Source organism: Cucurbita maxima, unplaced genomic scaffold, assembly GCF_002738345.1.
Source record: "Cucurbita maxima cultivar Rimu unplaced genomic scaffold, Cmax_1.0 Cma_Scf00037, whole genome shotgun sequence".
In the NCBI taxonomy this organism is placed as follows: domain Eukaryota; kingdom Viridiplantae; phylum Streptophyta; class Magnoliopsida; order Cucurbitales; family Cucurbitaceae; genus Cucurbita; species Cucurbita maxima.
The window spans coordinates 1,629,727-1,650,742 of record NW_019272053.1 but is presented as its reverse complement, the minus strand read 5'-3'; the positions used below and the strand labels follow the sequence as shown (position 1 = coordinate 1,650,742).

The 21,016-nt window shown below is 36.5% G+C and overlaps 1 protein-coding gene and 1 pseudogene across 1 annotated transcript; one reads left to right on the top strand and one right to left on the bottom strand.

The window, feature by feature from the left end:
- Positions 1 to 2,131: 2,131 nt before the first annotated feature.
- Positions 2,132 to 9,048, bottom strand: LOC111468575 (annotated as a pseudogene).
- Positions 9,049 to 14,958: 5,910 nt separating this feature from the next.
- On the top strand, positions 14,959 to 16,699 carry LOC111468531. The gene is made up of 2 exons (XM_023113777.1): positions 14,959 to 15,618; positions 15,783 to 16,699. The coding sequence occupies exons 1-2, from the start codon at positions 14,982 to 14,984 to the stop codon at positions 16,562 to 16,564; spliced, it is 1,419 nt and encodes a 472-aa protein (XP_022969545.1). The 5' UTR covers positions 14,959 to 14,981; the 3' UTR covers positions 16,565 to 16,699.
- Positions 16,700 to 21,016: the final 4,317 nt, after the last annotated feature.

Below are 21,016 nucleotides of genomic sequence, written 5' to 3'. Positions count from 1 at the left end.
TGTAACCATGCTCTGATACCAATTGTTAGAAAACACTCATGCAACTAAGAGAGACAATAATTTTAAAATAAACAAAACCAACTTACTCATATTATTTCGCTTGTTACACAGTACATATATAGACAGAACTAATTCAATGAATCCGTTTAAACATCAAACCTTAAGCAAGGTTTGAAAAAAAGAATAACACTAAAAAGGTATCAAGAAAACACAAGGGTTTTGTTTGTATTCAATAATTGATTCCCAAACATTAATATTACATGCTTAGGCCAAAAAAGATAACCCTAACATAATAAAGTTCAACCACCAACTACAAACTACTAATAAATGTTATAAAATACAAATGGAAGAAAAGAAGGCATTCATTAATTGTCTTAATTGGTAGTTCAACTACCAAAAGCAAGTCTTTTAGTCACTTTTCAATGTCAGCCACTCCAATATCTTATTGATTTGATATGCTAATGCTATAAAGATTTTTGGGCTCAAAAGTCTTTGTTTCAACTTGTACACCAGCTAGCCTTTGAAGATGCAATGTATAGGCCTATTGAATCTTCTTAACCTTGCTTCTTGTAATCGGTCCTTCGGGTACATGTAAAGGGTCAGCAGTTGAATTCATATCAAAACTTGTGAATGATAAGTTAGCTACTTATTGAGTAAATTACTTACTAATCAAGATTATTTTAACTTTTCTTTCCAAGTATAGATAATGCGGGCCAACCGAGGACGAGACCAGCGGGCTAGAGACTACAAGAAATCCATATCTGAGTCTGTTTTTTCACAGACGCAGCCTTCACATCTCCACGTCCTTTTATCTCAACAAGTGATCCATCTCCAAACTTCACCTTGCCAGTCACTGACTCGTTCAATTTCGAGAACCAACTTCGATAACCAGTCATATGATTGCTGGCTCCCGTCTCTAGGAACCAAGTGTTGCTTTTCTTCTCAATTTCTTCCGGGATAGCCTTCTCTTCATAAAGAGCCATCTCCGTCAACTCTGGTGAACCGAGAGTTCAGACTTCATAAACTTGAGCTGTAAGTAAGGCTGGCTCATCCTCATCACTTTGCTTCTCAACCAAGTGCCCCTGATCCACCCATTTCTTCAATCTATAGTCGGATGCATAATGACCAATCTTTTGACAATTATTACACTTCACCTTCCGACATTCTGAGGCCTAGGCATTGACAATTGTAGGCATCTTACCTTGCTCTTGTCAGCCTTCTTCTCTCGATGAAATGAGTTGTTTTCACGTCCATGACCTCTCCCTCTCCAGCGACCACTACGACCTCGCCCTGGCTCAGATACCAGTTGTTAGATGAACACGACTCTCCACAATGGTATGATATTGTCCACTTTGAGCATAAGCTCTCATGGCTTTGCTTTGGGCTTCCCTAAAAGGCCTCAAACCAATGGAGATAATATTTCTTATTTATAAACCCATGATCTTCCACTAACTTAACCAATGTGGGACACTCACTCCCAATAAATCCTCAACAATCCTCCCCTCGAACAAAGTACACTATCAGCCTCCTCTGAGGCTTATGGAGTTCTTGAATAGCCTCCCCGTAATCGAGGCTCGACTTCTTCCTCTAGAGCCCTGGAACAAAGTACACCCTTTGTTTGACACTTTAGTCACTTTTGACTACACCTTCGAGGCTCACAATTCTTTGTTCGATATTTGAGGGTTAAGTTTTTTAGGGCATGGCTCTGATACCAATTGTTAGAAAACACTCATACAACTAAGAGAGGCAATAATTTTAAAATAAACAAAACCAACTTATTCTTAGGCATAGTGGCCTAGGCCTTGACAATTGTAGCATCTTACCTTGCTCTTGTCAGCCTTCTTCTCTTGATGAAATGAGTTGTTTCCACGTCCATGACCTCTCCCTCTCCAGCGACCACTGCAACCTCGCCCTCGGCTATGGCCTCCATTGTCGCTACGTTTTTTCTCTTTTCATTCTTCTTGAGTCAATAAGACATGCTCAGCATTCTCTTTATTGCCACCAATTCATTCCTCGTATGCTTTAAGACGGTCGATGACTTCCTCCATAGTCATCACCTTTAAATCAACAAATTTCTCTATTGCCGATGCGATATGAAGAAACTTAAGAGGTACTGAGCGGAGAAATTTTTTCACCAAGTATGCCTCTTCAAACTTGTCTCCAAAAGTACGTATTTTATTAACAACTTCATCAACCTTGCTGCATAATCATCAATAGTCTCAGACTCTTTCATATTCATAATTTCAAACTCAATCTTCAGAGTTTGGATCTTTGCCTCCTTTACACGTTCAACATCGACATGAATAGTTTTTAACGTCTGCCATGCTTCTTTTGCTGTCTCTTTCTCTGCTAACAAAAACAACATCTCCTCAGGGATTGCTTGATAGATAGCTGCTAAGGCCATTTGATCCTTCCTTTCATCAAGACTATCCAGAGACTCAGTTAATTCGATTGCGTCCCACACCCCTTGAGCACGCAAATAGACCTTTATCTTCATAGCCCATGCTGAGTAGTTGGTTCTCGATATCGTCGGGTATTGGAGTGATACCAGACCTTCCTTTGTTGCAGACTTCGACGACTCTCCTCTCTCTTCAGTGTTGTTATTATTTCTCGGCATGATCTTTGGCATGTAGCCATGCTCTGATACCAATTGTTAGAAAACACTCATACAACTAAGAGACGCAATAATTTTAAAATAAACAAAACCAACTTACTCATATTATTTTGCTTGTTACAAAGTACATATATAGACAGAATAGCCACACATTAATAACTACCAATAACTTCCCTTAACCGCTAATAACTTCCTTTAACGGCTAATAACTTCCCTTAACTGCTAAACTCCCGTTAACTGACATAATTTGAAATACAAGCAATAAATACAAATGAATTATGGTTAATACAAGATTAAATAAACTAATAGAGACTACGAAACAAAGATTCGAATGATTAGGTGAAGTAGTCTTTTGACTTGCAATATTCTTTTTTGTAGGGATACTAACGGATTTTCTTCCAATAAGGGGATTAAGAATAAGGAATGACAAATATGTAAGGGCCTCTATTTGGCAAATTTGTGCAAAATCTCGCCTGATCCGTAGGCGGAGACAAATTATGTAATGTGTTCCAATATGAGACATAAACAAAGACAAGAAGAATCTTTATCAAAAGAGGACCCCTAAAGCCCACCCACGATATACACATAAAAAGAAATGAAAGGATTCGGTATGACATGAAATGGATATATCCATATATCTCTCACTTCCATTTATGAGATGAGAAAATATGGCAACAAAACCCATAGCAAGAATCGCTTCACGTAGAAATGGACGTATTAGCTCACAGACAAAGTACGCATAAAATACCAAAGGGAGTTATTCATCTTCAAGCAAGTTTAAACAATACAATTGTGACTGTTACAGATGTACGGGGTCGGGGAATCCCTTGGTCCTATGCTGGTACTTGTGGATTCAAAGGGCCAAGACAAGAAGAGGGACACCATTTGCTGCTCAAACTGCAGCTGGAAATGCTAGTCGGGCAGTAGCAGATCAAGGTATGCAATGAGCAGTAGTCATGATAAAGGGCCCTGGTCTCGGAAGAGATGCAGTGTTAAGAGCTATTCGTAGAAGCAAACGGTATACTCATAAGTTTCATACGGGATGTAACCCCTATCAACATTGAATAGAAATTTCAAGTGAAATAAAGAATTCCATGATTTGATCACAAAATCGTACTATGGTTCGAGAGAAAATCAGAGTATCGACTCGGACACTAAAGTGGAAGTGTGTTGAATCAAGAGGACAGTAAACATCTTTATTATGGAGGCTTTATTTTGTCTCCACTTATTAAGGAGCTAGTGGATACTATGGGCATTGTGATGCGAAAAGCTTTGCTTGGAGAAATAGAGGGTATCACACGTGCTAAATTAGAAAAAATCTCAATTCAGACTCTACCATAGTTGGTATTCAAGAATCTGTACATGAAATTAGAATGAATTTACAAGAAATTGTATTGAGAAAAGTAATCTCTATGGAACTCGTGATGCATCTATTTGTGTCAAGGGTCCTGCTGGATGGATGCATAACTGCTCCAGACATCATCTTACCACCTTCTGTGGAAATCGGTTGATAATACACAGCATATAGCTAACCTAACGCAGCCAATTCATTTGTGTATTGAATGAAAGATCGAGAGGAATTGCGAATATCGTATACAAACGCCAAATCATTTTCAAGACGTATGTTAGAATATTCATGCCTGTTCGAAATGTGAATCTATGAATTCTTATGTAAATGGGAATGAAAAACAAGAGAGACTTTTTCTCGAAATATGGACCAATGGAAGTTTCACTCCTAAAGAAGCAATGAATTCAGCCTCTCGTAATTCGATTGATTTTTTTATTCCCTTTTTACATGGGGGAAGAAGAAGAAAACTTCTATTTAAAAAAAAAAAACAGAAAGTGACTTTACCCCTTTTGACTTTGAAAGAGAAATTGGCTAAACTAAGGAAAAAGAAAAAAGAAATAGCATGAAAATTGATTTTGATTGACCAATCAAAATTGCCTCCTACGATCTATAATTGCGTGAAAAGGTCGAATATACATACATTATTTGACCTTTTTGTTGAATAATAGTCCAGACAAACTTATGAAAATGAAACATTTTTACATAGAAGACGTAAAACATATATTAGACATTCTCGAAATGGAAAAGAATTTGGCTTGCATTTCAAATCCATTTGAATCTTTTTGAAGAAACTATTCCATAGATACACACATCGTGATATTTTAGTGATATTTGATTTCACAATTGAATCAATTTCAAAAAGACCTAAAGTTAGGGATTTCTCAATCGGTAATGTTGCTCCAATACTCAACCAAACAAAGAAGGGCTACTGCGTTACCAATCAAAAGACGGTTGACGCTACTGGACGACGAAATGGATTTTGGCATATATTAGACATTCTCCAAAAACGGTACAGTTAAGAATCCCGCCCGCCGGTACGGAAACCATTAAAAGAACATCCAATAACTTATTTGGCACAGAAACCGTTAAAAGAACACCCAATAACTTATTTGGCACTATACGAAGGATTTGAAATACGGGAAAGAAATACCATCCTGGCAATATTTCCAAAGGAGTTGCAAATGGATCCGTGGGTTCACCCATCATTGATGGTTCTAGAACCGCTAAACCCACATTACATGCAATAGTACCTAGAATGACTATTGGAAAAATATATAAAAGATCATTGGGCCATGCCGGTTCTCCGTAATAATTATGACCCATACCCTTAGCCAATTTAGCTCTTAATACTAGATCATTCAAATTTGGTGTTATTAGGTGAATTATTCTGGATCCATCCCCCGAAAGAACTGGACATGAGAATTTTACATCATCCGACTCGAGCACAAATCAAACGAACCAACTGGATGCAGATATCAAATAAATGATTGATTCCATGTAACAACAAATTTAGCAGATTCTGTTTTCCAGAGAGAGAATTCTCCATTGCACCGAATTCAGTTCTTATAGATAAATGCTCAATATCCAAGTAAAGTAGGCTTACAAAGTTGATAATGTTCAAGTGCTTTCTGGGTCGTCTCAAACCTTGCGAGCTTTAGCCCCCAAATAAATACAATTAAAGGATACTTTTGACATCCAAATCAAAGGATTTACTTGTTACTAATAGAGTCTAGCCTATGTTCTTCTTTAGATCCCTTCTTTCACTCTAATAGTATCATAAATCGAGTCAATGCAGAGGAAATTCATGCATTTTCATACTATTAAGTGAAATAGATAAAACATAATCTGAATTATGCCAGATATATCACCTATTCTATTGGATCTTATGGAGCTTGGTCATGCACGACATGGTCAAGTCTAATCATAGAAAAGATTCTCTTCGAGCCAACCAACCTACCCTCTGTATGGAGCTTTTGCGGTGGTTGGAATAAAGAAAGACACATTTGATTGTGAATCCCAATGTGGCAGATAAAAAGACATATATATATCCACATGGCCCAATCAATAGTTCAAGTCATACACTCCCTCCCATAATCCATTTTATGTAGTTTAGATTGCATATAGAATCATTCAAGCTCGACATGATCAATCTTGCTTGTGGAGTGATTCGAATCTCAAATAAGTGTTTGAGATATTTGATCAACAAGAATCATTCAAGCTAGACATGATTGATCTTGCTTGTGGAGTGATTCGAATCTCAAATAATGTTCTTGCCTTGAGGTATTCGATCAACAAGGTAATCCGAATCTTACTCCCTTGTAGTGATTCCTTATCTTATCACCCTCTGAGAACCGTATATGAGAATTTCATCTCGTACGACTCAAACAGAAACACCCAAATACCGCTCGTAAAGAATATGTGTACTAAATTCAAACTTCTTAATGCAAAGTCTGATTTGTACTTATAATGCCCAAATCTCAAGTAGGCTCATACGTATTTATATTGATCATTAGGGGCCTCTTGAATCTTTTATTTACCTCTTTTTTCTGTGATTTGTTTGTAATGCGGACTTGACTCTTGTTTTCTTTATTAATGATTGGAATTCCCTTGTTAAGACCCTATGAATCAATTAAAACCTTTCCTTTCATCCAAAATTCCCTGCCTGAGTAAGAACCCTTAGATTATCATTTATTCAATGTTTATTCATTGACTGAATATCATGCAAAAAAAAAAAAAAAAAAAAAAAAAAAAGGTAAAGAAAGGTTTATCCTTTAACCAAAATTAGAATAAACGAAAGAATAACATTTTAGGAATTTCTCACTTCTAACTCTTTTTTTGAAGTCCGGTCACGAGGTCTAATAAGTATGAATCATAGTTCTAAGATTTGTTATAATAGTTTGGAATCTATTTCATATATTCTGTGCTCCAAATACTAGCCTAGACTGAATATCCAAGGAGATAAAATCATCTTGATCAAGATGATCGACTTCTACTTTGTCGTATCTATAGGATCCATTCTAACAAGTCACACACTCATACCTTTTGGAAATAGAGACAAAAAGAAATTCCACGATCGAACTACCAAGAGTGGACTAAAAAGCGTAAACCTACATATTATTTGTCTTTTGATTGAAAAGTGATTTAGGGGTTCTTGTGAATCGAATCTAATTGCTTGAAATTTCGTCCAGTAAAATGGAAGAATTCCATCGCGACACCCATCAAAGGCGTAGTTCCCCACCCAGGAGCCACTTTCCCATATTCCGAATTCAATGGTTTCAATAAATCCCCTACATTCGTCTTGGCCCAGATTTAAAACTCTCCTCAACGGTTTGTGTAGCCAAATCCTATATTTTAGTTTATTCAGTGAGATCTGGTGACTTGTATACCATTCCGTTGTAAATCAATGATCTTATCATAGTTGTGGTCTTAAAATTATATAATAATGGAAACAGAAACCCTAGTTGCGAGCTCTATATCTGGTTTACTTGTCAGTTTGACTGGGTATGCCTTATATACTCCTATACTACTTTTGGGCAACCCTCTCAACAACTAAGAGATCCATTTGAGGAGAACTAAGAGATCCATTCGAGGAACACGGGGACTAGTTGAAGTACTGAGAAAGAATTTAGCCTTTGTTTAGTTAGAACTTTAGACGGTTTGCGAAAAAAGAGAGCGAAACAAATTTTTCCTAGAGTCGAGACTAAAAGGAATGTATAAACCAATGCTTCCTTCCATAGATTTGATTTCGGTTTACAATTATAGCTTCCATACCCGTTTAGTTGGGATCTTTTTCAGGAAAAGACAAAGATAAGAGTCAAAGAAATGAAAAGTCAGCATCGATGTCAAATCAAAAAATCAAGAAAAAAAGGAACAGAGCAATCTTGTATCAGTCTAAACTGATATGAACCAAGAGACATTCATTATACAATATACTTCAATGAAGATGTGAAGAAAATATTGTTGAAATTATCCAAAGATATTTTAATTCATGCCACATTGAAGAATAATGAAGTTTCATGTTATAAATTTTTAGTGGATTACAATCGAGAGTAATTTAGAGTTATTGTATTTCATTAATGTATTTTAAAACTTTTTATTTACTTTAGGTTACAATTAGGTTAATTATGGTCATTAAGTATGAATGTTACAACTCTTGGAATGTCTTTAATAGTTTCATTTTGAGGCTATATAAAGCCATGTATGTTGTATTTGTAAGTAGACTTGGAAAAAATATATAAAAGAAGCCTTTGTGCTCTTCTTTAGCCAATGACTAAGTTCCTTTGCAATTCTATGTAGTTTAGGTTGCATGTAGAATCATTCAAGCTTGACATGATCAATCTTGCTTGTGGAGTGATTCGAATCTCAATCAAGTGTTCTTGTCTTGAGATAGTTGATCAACAAGAATCATTCAAGCTAGACATGATCGATCTTGCTTGTGGAGTGATTCAAATCTCAAACAATGTTCTTGTCTTGAGATATTCGATCAACAAAGTAATCCGAATCTTACTCCCCTTGTAGTGATTCCTTATCTTATCATAGACTCTTTTTGTAATCGGATCTCCAAGTTTTTGGAATGCCACAAATTCCACTTGAGCGTCCAAATCGAGGTCAATCCCAACAATGACATCTCTGACAAGGTTCTAGCATCATGCCAAATGTGTCCGAAGAAGAAGAGCAAAGCAAACGAAGCATACCCAAAAGGAAACCAACCCCTTCCCTTGGACTGCTATGAAAGAAAAAACCCCATCGGATTTCAAAGTAGCACGATCTAATTCTAAAATTGCACCTAATTGAGCACGTATAGCATATTTTTTCACAGTAGCAGGATCACTATAGCTGACTCCATTGAGTTCACCACCATAGAACTCAACAGTTACACCGACCTGTTCAACACTATACTTTGATTCTGTTCTTAGAAAAGGAAGATCGCCTCTAACAATTCCGTCGTCGTCTACCAAAACAACCGGAAATGTTTCAAAAAAGGTCGGCATACGGTTTGCGCCCTTCTTTCATTATCTTTAAAAACAGGGTGTCTTAACCACCCAACAGCTATTCCATCCCCGTGGTCCATGGAACCCACTCTAAATAATCTACCTTTTGCGGGATTATTCCCGATGTAATCATAAAAAGCTAATTTTGAAGTAATTTGAGACCAAGCTTCTGATAAACTTTGATTTTCGGCTAGCCCGGCACTAACCCTTCGATATATTCTTGTCTTGAGATATTTGATCAATAAGGTAATTCGAATCTTACTCTATTTGTAGTGATTTCCACATATCACCGTTTCCCCAATCGTTGCCGCCCTTAGAGAATGAAGTAAAAAGGTTGAAAATTCAATTCGAGCCGACGCATAAACTCATCGTGCAAGACCAATCACAATCAGTTTCTGCACATTCAAGGAGTATTTCATAGAAGACCATGAAGAGAATTAAGCCGAAGAACGTGCCCAATTAAAGAAAATCAGCTCCAGGCTTAATTTGGGATAAATATCTAATTCCTATATAAGGTCAATTTTTCTTAAAGTTAGCATTCCATTATCTTTAGAGGATTAGTGCAACTTTGATGAAGAAAGCGAGAGCTAAAACGTCCTAGATCATACTACCCAAGAGATCGATCCTCTGCATTTTCAGGAGAGTTGCAAATCGAGAGGAATTCCTCAAAATTAAGGGCACACACTTAAAAGACATTCCACCAAATAAATTTCTTTAGCTTGAGGGGAGGACAAGAAAAATTTCAAAAGAAATATTTTATGAAGAAATTGGGCCCTAAGAACCCCTGTAATTGGCTACCCAATAAGATTTTTCTAGGTAGAGCTCCGAGGTGGAAAGCAATTTCCGTTGGAGGAGAATAACTTAGCATACAATCCACAAGAGGGTATGAAATTAATCCCTAGCTCTTCGTTGTAACACCATCTCTAATTTTCAGGCACACTCATCTTCTATTGGAGTTAAATACCAAAGGAAGAAGAGAATGAGTTAAATACCAAAGGAAGAAGAGAATGACGTGACTGGTTCAGTTGAACTAGCCATGTCAACCCAAAACTCACCCTTCTTTAGTTTTTCCTAATTTTAATCCTTTTCTAGTGTAATAGCCCAAACATAAATAAACAAATAAACAAATAAAAATAATTATAAAAAGTTGTTAAAATAATAATGTTAAGGATATTTAATAATAAATTATAGTTTACCATATATATTATATTTGATATTTTATTATAAGGCAAATATCTAATATTTGTTTTATTATCATAGGTATCTTTCCATTTATTGTTATTTCCATTTATTACTATTTTCATATCCTTGTAATTTATTTGATTATAAATAAGATAACTTTCACACCATTTAGATGTGGTGGATTAATCAAACATTCCCAAATAATAATAAATAAATAAATTATATTTCCCCACTTCTATTTGTATTTTGTGATTGCTTGCCTGAGATGTAAGTATGCTATAAACGATTAATGGAATGTTCTGAGTTGAACATTATAAATATATAAATGCATGCATAAAATGTGTTCATGCTATGTATGCTAGTAGAAAGTTATATCTCTAGGATATGCTTATAGTTTGTTGAGTAATGGGCTATTTATATGAGTATCGCAGTCTACTAATTTCCGTGGAGTTATGGATCGACGTGCTGTGTGCTAAGTTAGGAACAATAAATATTCCTGATGGTTGGTATATATGATGTTGCAGGCCGCTAGAGAAATTAGTAGACGGTTCGTATTTAACCTAGAACAAGTCTTATATACGAGTCCGAAAATTATAAATAAGCATATAGAGAGTCAATAACTTAAGCTAAATTTAGCTGAAATACCTTATTAATGAACAAATGATCCTAGTGAAAGAAACAATTAATCAATGGTTAAGAAAACTTAAAAACGGGCTGGAAAGATAAGTAATAAACTTGTGAATCTTAAAAACCGCTGGAAGGATAAGTAATAAACTTGATAAGCGCCTATAATGCTGGAATTTGCAAAGCTAGAGGTCTTTCTACAATCCTTGCAAACATTCACAAAGAAAACTAACTTAATGGATTGATTCCAACCAAGAGCTGGTTAGAAGATGAATCTCTTAGATCGAACTTGAAATCTATGATGATCACTCTTAGATAGCAAGACAATTCACTCCAGAATTAGCTTAATCAAAACTAATTCAATGAATCCGTTTAAATATCAAACCTTAAGCAAGGTTTGAAAAAAGAATAACACTAAAAATGTATCAAGAAAACACAAGGGTTTTGTTTGTATTCAATAATCGATTCCCAAACATGAATATTACATGGTTAGGCCAAAAAAGATAACCCTAACATAATAAAGTTCAACCACCAACTACAAACTACTAATAAATGTTATAAAATACAAATTGAAGAAAAGAAGGTATTCATTAATTGTCTTAATGGGTATTTCAACTACCAAAAAACAAGTCTTCTAGTCACTTTTCAATGTCAGCCACTTCAATATCTTATTGATTTGATATGCTAATGCTATAAAGATTTTTGGGCTCAAAAGTCTTTGTTTCGACTTGTACACTAGCTAGCCTTTGAATATGCAATGTATAGGCCTCTTAAATCTTCTTAACCTTGCTTCTTGTAATCGGTCCTTCGGGTACATGTAAAGGGTCAGTAGTTGAATTCATATCAAAACTTGTGAATGACAAGTTAGCTACTTATTGAGTAAATTAATTACTAATCAAGATTATTTTAACTTTTCTTTCCAAGTATAGATAATGCGGGCCAACCGAGGACGAGACCAGCGGGCTAGAGACTACAAGAAATCCATATCTGAGTCTGTTTTGTGTACATGTGTTTTCACTGTTATTTTTGTGTTGTAAAAAGTACTGGATTTACCTGTTTTAGTGATGGTGTATGAAAATATTTTGGTTTTATGACTGATTTTCAAAGTAAATGGTCTAGGTTAGTGTGGTAACTGTTGTGAATCAAGCCGTGATGAGCAGGTATTACATATCATTTTCAAAGTAAAATAAAAAAGGCATAATTTATTTTATTTTAATTTATTAATTTATTTTTTATTTTATTTGAGCTGTTACCCTAACGGACCCATGACCTCCTAGCATGTGGTGCATTATAAGCCCCATATTTTCCTCTAGGATGCCGTGCACCAAGTTGTCATTTGGGCCTCATGTTTCTCTAATTAGGAGGATTTTAAAATAGAAGCCATAAACAAACCACCTCAACCTCCAACTTTGTTTTACGTTAAATATTTTGAGTAAATTCTTTATTTCGTATATAAGCTATGCCAATGATATGTGAAACTAGTGTTCCAGTTTGAGGCGGTACCTCGTTGAACTCTTTTTTTGGTAAAGACAGCATGATGTGTGCTAGTCTACTCGTCATCTACAAGAGGTTAACTAGCGAACCTACCCACAAGACCATATAGACACCCAAGGTTAGGAGTGCAACCTCATGTGCTTAACAGCCACTAAAACTATTCGCGTGATTCCACGTTCCCTCTGAGGATGAGTCTGCTATGCAAGGTAATCCTCCACGTGATTCCATGCTCCATCTCATGATGGACTTCTATGTAAGGTAAACTAACGGAACTATCAGATCAAATGACCCTAACTTGTCTATGCCTAGCTCTATGGTATGGGTACCAGAGTGGAACTCAGTGGTACGGGTATTAGAGTGGAGACTCTAATGGCACCATTAAACTAATGACATCGTAGAGAGCTACCTTTGTCATTCTTGGATGCCTTTGAGGTCTATTAGGTTCTTAGGGACGGTTGAAACCTTGTCTGTCATTTCAATAACATCTAAGACTAACTCTTCGAGGTAATCCACTCAATGAGCGCACATAGGTCTAGACCTCTGTTCACCGCTCACGATCTTAGGGTGCAGAGTCTACTGAAAACATACTGGCTAGGTCAATTCGCAACCACTTTAGCACTAGTGCCCTAGTATTTTCTTAGTTATATTATGCATATTTTTCAAGGGAGACTATCCTATCGATCACCTAGAACATGGTATACATAATCTGAACATTCAAACATGTTTATTAAGGAGATTCCTATGAATTACCTAAAGTACTGAAAACATAAACTAAAAAATTCATACCATTAAATAAGTAAACAAGCTCAATGGAGAGAAAACATCCATCAATCTCTTGAAGCACATATCACAATAACTCATCCTCCTTTCTAATATAGGAAAAAACATTTAAAAAAAAAACATTAATCACAAATCTCATCATAGGGGCATTTTGGTAATATCTTGCATCTTACGTAGCTCACTCGACCATATTGCTCAACTCATATTCTAGTCAGGCATATTCTCTTTCTAAGTCTGCATAAAACATAAACGACATGCTTCTCGAAAATCTCAACCTAGGAGCATAACGATAATTTTTTGTAAATTTCAGATTTCTCATCCCTTTTAGATTCTTTTTCATTTTCTTTGGATTTTCATAGATTTTCATTCAAAACTCGAATGAACTTTGTTCCTTCTATAAAAATTTTGAGCTTTAATCCATCTTTACAAAGGCATTTTTCTCAGTTGAACTAGCCATGTCAACCCAAAACTCGATCCCCAGTCAGTTATTCTCAATTTTAATCTTTTTCCAGATTGGTCCTAATGAAAAATTTTATGGTGTCAGAAACTAGACACTCTAAGGGATATGTGAAAGAAAATTTGAAGTAATTCGGATATTGGAAGCTTGAGAGCTGAGGTCCCGAACGTCGACGATGAGAAAAGTAACCATCTCAAACAACCCACTAAATGAACTCCGCTGCCTATGAAACTTTAATTATGAACATATTATGGCATGTTAAAGATTATATATGAAATTTGGTGGTCATTGGACAAGGTTAAGTAGCTAAACCAAGTAACGATGTAAAGGAGCATAATGCCCCAAGGGTCTTATCTTCGGTTCATAAACTAAATGACCTCCAAGGTCTATGAAACTTTGTAGCATACCCTATTTTATGATGATTGATGATATGGTAAAGTTTGAAAGCTATTGGAAAAAATTTAGAGGTTAAACCAAGAATGAGGGGGATAGAATGACTAAAATGCTCCTAGGACCTTTAAGGTATTTTCAAGGTCTAAATGCCCTTCAAATAACTTGATTCTTCTTATAAGGCCGGTTCCTAACGACATAAAGGTATGTCCAATATTTTTAGTTGATTAGAGCAATTTTAAAACCTAAACCAAGTTAGGGCCTAAAAAAACACTTAAAGTGAATACCTCGGGTAATTCTTCCCAAAACTCAAGACTCTTCTAGAATTATTTAAAGAACTCATTATGACTTCATGACATTCTAAAATGACTCGGGAATGTTACTAGGGATTAAGAATGCACGATACGACTTATGCTTTCAAAAATTATATAATGTTTAAGATTGAGAACTAGGGAAAATATATACCATCTCTACAACAACCAAGGTAAGAAGAATGTTAGGTACCACTCAAGAATAAGGGATCAAGGTCTTCAAATTTTTCTACTAAAGAAACTCCTAAGACCTCCCACGGTAAAGCATGTTCATGACTCAGACTATGCGGCTTGAAAGGTATGAAGCCTTAGAATAATATCAAAAGGGTTTCGTAGAATAATACCTAAGGAAGGTTTTATAGTCCATGTGTTTGTAGGTAAAGAGAAAAAGGTGCGGCAGTGGAGTAAGGAAAAAGACACCAAATAAAACGTAACTTAGGAATACAAGTAAAGCATACTAAACTTGAATGCTTGGAAATGAAGTCACTTAGTGTGGTGCTCGAGAGGAGTCGTAGGTTTGTCAAGTCAGCCCCATCTATATTCAAAGTTCACAGCTTTACAGAGTTGAAAGTTACTAATTAATTTAATTTGGTTTAAAACCTATTTTTAATTTCTAACTTGCGTTGACTTTTGGGAAATTGACCCGGCAGCCCCATGTGAATTGTATATGAATTAAATACCAAGTAAAGTCAATGATTGAAGGGAGTAAATTAAATGTGACCATAAAAAGGAGGCAGTTCCATTGATTTGCCACAACACAAATTTGAGAAATAAATGAGAAGCTTCCAATATGCCAAAAATCAGGACGCTCCTATTCTTGTTCTTTCTCTTCCTCTCAGCCGCCGTTGAGGCAAAACCAAAGCCTAAGAAAGTTAAATGTAAAGACAAGAAATTTCCTCAATGTTACAAATCTGAGCACTATTGCCCTGCTGATTGTCTTCGAACTTGTGTTGTTGATTGTTCCTCTTGCAAACCTGTTTGTACTCCGCCACCCCCTCCGCCCCCATCTCCTCCTCCGCCGCCACCAAAACCCCGCAAGCTCAAGTCTCCACCGCCTCCTCCGTACGTTTACTCGTCACCCCCGCCTCCACCCCCATACATTTACTCGTCACCCCCGCCACCACCCCGACACGTTTACTCTTCCCCTCCGCCGCCCCCATACATTTACTCTTCCCCTCCGCCGCCCCCATACGTTTACTCTTCCCCTCCGCCGCCACCCGCAACAACGGAGCCTCCACCTCCAATTCCTCCAACTCCAGCCCCTCCAACATCCCCTTCTCCACCGCCATCATCTGAGGCGTCCGGACAGAAGAAAGTTAGGTGCAAGAATAGGAGCTTTCCGCATTGCTACGGGATGGAGTTGACTTGTCCAACTGATTGTCCCGGCCAATGTGAGGTTGATTGTGTTACTTGCAGCGCCGTTTGCAGTAAGTTTTCACTCTTTTTTTTTTTTTAAAAAAAAAAAAAAAAAAAAAAAAAACTACCAGTTAGACAAATAACCTATTTTCCTGTCAAATTGTTAGGTAATGATATTGTCTGCACATATGTTTTTATTCTTAACTTTTTCTTTTTTTTTTTTACGTACCCACAGACTGTAACCGTCCCGGAGCAGTGTGCCAAGACCCAAGATTCATCGGAGGAGATGGAATCACCTTCTACTTCCATGGAAAAAAAGACAGAGATTTCTGCATCGTCACCGACTCCAACCTCCACATCAACGCCCACTTCATCGGTAGAAGAAACGTCGACATGAAGAGGGACTTCACTTGGGTCCAATCCCTTGGCATCCTCTTTGACTCCCACCAGCTCTTCATCGGCGCTAGAAAAACCTCAACGTGGGATGACGCCAACGACCGCCTCTCCCTCTCCTTCAACAACCAAACCATTGTCCTCTCAAACCGGGAGGGCGCCACCTGGAGTAATTCAACCACGTACGAGGGGATCACAATAACTAGAACACGCAACACGAATGCGGTCGAGATCAATGTACCCGGTAACTTCAAAATCAAAGCCGTTGTGGTTCCTATAACGGAAAAGGAATCGAGGATCCACAAGTATGGGATTACACAAGAGGATTGCTTTGCCCATTTGGATTTGAGCTTCAAGTTCTATGCTTTGAGTGGGGAAGTGAATGGGGTTTTGGGGCAGACTTATGGTAGCAACTACGTGAGCAGGGCCAAGATGGGAGTAGCAATGCCTGTTTTGGGGGGCGATAAGGAGTTTGCTTCTTCAGGTTCTTTTGCTACGGATTGTGCGGTTGCACGGTTCAACGGGCAGTTGGAAGGAAAAGACAGTTCCTTGGAGGTTACAGCCTATGACAATATGAGCTGTGGCAGTGACATGGAAGGTGAAGGAGTTGTTTGCAAACGATAGGTTTGATCTCAATTGCTGGATTCTTCATCAAACCAATAAACCTTATGCTAATTATACCATAAAAGGTAATTAAGAATAAAAGTGGAAACTTGAAATGTGAAACCTTCTTTATTTTTTATTTCCTAATATTAAAATGAAGCCAAACAATTTGTTTTTGTTCTTTTAACTTTCTTCACATTAGTTGTAAGAGGATATATATTAATTTATATGATATTTCTTTCTCCAATACTCTTATGTTTAGCTTTGAGGGGAGGAAGGTACAATATGATTGGAAGGATGGTTCTAATTTTTTTTGGTATACTAATGAGAGACAAGATTTTTACATACTCAGAGTCCCTACTAACGTCTCATGTTCATCTATAATACCAAATATAACTCTTAAAAGAAAACTTCATCTATAGTTTAAATGTCGAAAACATTTAAAACATACTGTTTTCTAGAAATCACAGTCATGGTCTTATGTGTTTAAATACGAAATACCGGAATTTAGAGAATAAGAACAATACAAAATAATTTAAAATAATGAAATGCATAACATATTCTAACCTAAACCTAGAAATTTAAATATGAATCTACCCTATGTACGTGCCACAGTCTCTGCTCGCAATATCGCCGTCCTCGGTATAAGTGCGCCTTGCCTTTATCTGAAAAGTGATGTGGCACACGGCCGGAGTATTTCAAAGAATACTCAGTAAGTAGCCCCAATAGAGGGGGTCATGCAAATGCAAACACATGCAATCATGATTTAGGGACCTATCTCTAACATCTTCGGGGTGGCCTCCAGTCTCGAACAAATTGGATGTGTAGTACTTCCCTACACACGATTCACACGTGCGAGTGTATCCCCAGGGCGCTCGCACACCCCCTGGACCCTCTGGTCAAGCTAATCTGTAGCGACGTCTAGAGGTCAGCGGAACTCCATAGTGTCATCAGTCATGCGTCTCATGAACACCCTCATCTGTGCACATTCGCACTTATCATCATATTGTGCGCGTTCGCACTCACCATCTCTATGAGAAGTAGCCCTATGCTTATGAACATACAATATGCATGAGATCCCTCTAAATCCATCACAATGTCTCTTCTAACCCAACCCTCTAGTCTCATCTCTTGTTACTCTGTAACACATACTCATTGATATTTATATTAATATCATTTTCATTCTGTTAGGGTTGTATGCTATGTCGATCTAACGACATGATGCAATATGATACTACTCATCATCATATAGCATGCTCAATATGGAAAACATCATCATATTAAGGTAAACGTCACGCAATCATCATACTCATCATATTGCCATAAAGTGCATCAAGCATATCAAGTACGTCATTCATCGAAATATATATATACTACGCACATCCTCAAGTATCATAACTCACACATCATCATAACTCATACATCCTCATATACTAGTATACGACATCATATGATACAGCTCATACATCATCACATACTATCATACGGCATCATACGACACAGTTCATACATAATTATAATTCATACATCATCACATACTAACATACGACATCGTACGACACAGTTCATACATATTCAATAGTAAGGCCACTTACTTAGTTGGCCTTAGCCGGAGTACTCTCTAATTTAATTAATGTAAACTCCTGTTCCTCGAAAACTACTCCAAAGAATAAGAGTTTAAGTTAAAAACATCCTAGTCTAGCCTAAGTCTAAGAAAACAAATACCATTACCCTATGCATGTATCATGGTCTCAAGTTGCAATGTCATCATCAGTCAGACAGGAATGTCTTGCCTTAACCTGAAAAATGTAGTAGCACATGGCTTGAGTATTTAAAGAAATACTAAGTGACCCTACTATTGGGGTTAAATGCAACAATCACATGCAATGAAATGATGGGACCTATCTTTCGTTTCGTTTCGTTTTCCCTACGGTGCTGTCCTAACGGGTAATTTTGGACGTGTACCATATACTCTACACACAACCTATACGTGCGAGTATGGGCTCACCAGCTAGTTCACACACCACTGGGCACTTTCCTTATCCGGTGGGCATACTCTGAGAGCCCCTTATGCCGGAACCCGTTAGAACTAGTAACCGTCACGGCAGAGCTATGTAAAGCATAACGATCGTTGTCCTGCCATTGGATGTACGCGTCCGTACCTTCATGATGGGATAGGGTTATCCCCCCAAATGCATGAGCACACATAATGCATGAGGTCCCAAAACTTTTCCATTTTCATTATCCTTTAATATAACCCCGCTAGCATTATGTACATATCATATCATTTTTCATATCGTTTCAGATATCGTTCATCATTCATATCATATCGTTTCTCATTCTTCAATTCTCAAATCATACATAATTCTAACGGGGTTATATTTCATGTCATTTATCGTAATTTCATGTCATTCATATCATGTTGTATACACACAATTTAAGAGACCTAACATAACGTTCTATGCTTTTAACATAACATTTCATCATATACACATCATACCATGACATATTGCATCACAATGTATCATATCATAAACAAGTCATAACGTAAATCGTAGTCATATCGTTTTCTAACTTATCATAGCCTTAACGTTCTTATACCTATCACAGACATATCATTACGTGAACGTACCTCAGTCATATCATCACAAGAACGTAACCTAACGCTGTCGTTCTATCAATCCTAATGCTATCGTTCTATCAATCCTAACGCTATCGTTCTATCAATCTATCAGAAACCTATCCCTTTTTACTCGTAGCCTAACCGTATTCTTCCATCAATCTCTCTTATCCATATCATTCCCGTATGTAACCTAACCTTAACGTTTCATGAACGTCTTTTATTCCTATCGTTACATTTCGTTTTGTGTATCCTTCTCGTATCTTATCTCAAACATATCATTGAACACATCGTACCGTAATTATTATCAAACAATTCACATATTATAACATATACATAACAAATAAGAAGCATATCGATCTACAGACAATTCACACATATCAATATATATGACACGTGCAGAATAACGGGGCACGTGTCAACAGCAAATATAATCATGCCGATAGTAAGGTCACTTACCTGGCTAGCTTAAGTCGTTGTCACGAATATATCTTTAATGAAAGTTCGATTCCGTCCTTTGAAAACTGAGTCAACCTATATGAGCGCATGACTTTAGTTTCTAGTTTGAACTCTACAAAATTATTTCTCTAATTTACATTGGTTATAGTAAAATTGTGATATTTAGTGTTAGACAAAATTTAAAGGAGTTGATTGCTCTCTGATATTTACTGTTCTATCGTTAAATTATTTGAACAAATCTTTCCACAATCTCCCTCTCTCTCTCATTATTTTGAGTAAATAGATTTTCAATTGTGTAAATAGATATTACTGGCCAATTTTAATTAAATTGTTTGGCTACTATCTTCCAATTTCCCAACTAAAATTTTATTGAATCTAACCTTGTTTTGTATAACTTAAAATGCTAATAAAAATCTAATCAATTGGATATGGGATCTCATTATTACAAGACCTCGTAAAATATGAAAGAAGATTTTATCCTAAATTAATTTCTTATAACTATAAAGAAAAAGGAAATCTGAGATAGGATTTTACCATAATAACGGACTAAAATCTCTAAATCTGCCATATATTGAAAGCCATTTTACTTCTTCTTAAATCTTACCATCGTTGTTTTTTTATTTCTTTTTGCAGTTGGCATAAGTATGGGTTAAGGAGAGATAAGTGTGGGGGAGGGATGGGAGGTTAGTGGAGAAGGGAAAATGTTGTTTTTTTGTTTATTTATTTATTTATTTATTATTTTTATTTGTTTATTATTTTTTTGGGGGGCTATTACATTTTTGTAGATGAATTCCATATACAAATTTGCCTATTTTCCCCTACAAAATCAAGAAATTTGTAATATTTCTTCTCTTTCGGCTACCCCAATGTTAGTAAGTTTTTGGAGTCAAAATCATGACATGAAACTGGTTAAGAACTCCACCCTATCCCATCAAATAGAATGCACTAGTAAATCACATGAATCTACAAACGACTCCCTCTATTTGATTTGTGGTCAAGTTAGAGTTTGAGGATTTGGTAACTTTCATAGGAAACATTGTCAAATAGGCTTTTCTCTTGGTATACATTATCTACTAAAGCCCAAAACTAATGTTCCTATAACCATAACCGAAAGACATCACAACCCTTTCAACGCCTTTGTAATATCAAGAATGGGCTTAACAAAATTCTCTTCTAAAAATTAGTATTATATAAGCATGGTGGATATCCTCATATGCCATAAAACTTGGAATACTTGAAAATCAAACTTAAAATGACAGTCTTGAAATTTTAACTATAGTAATACCTTTTAACCAGGTTGACATTGCTAGGAAAAATTGATTGGTAATTTTTTACAACAATTTGTTTATGTTGAGCTTCCTAATTGCATTCGTGTACCCTAAGAACGATTACCA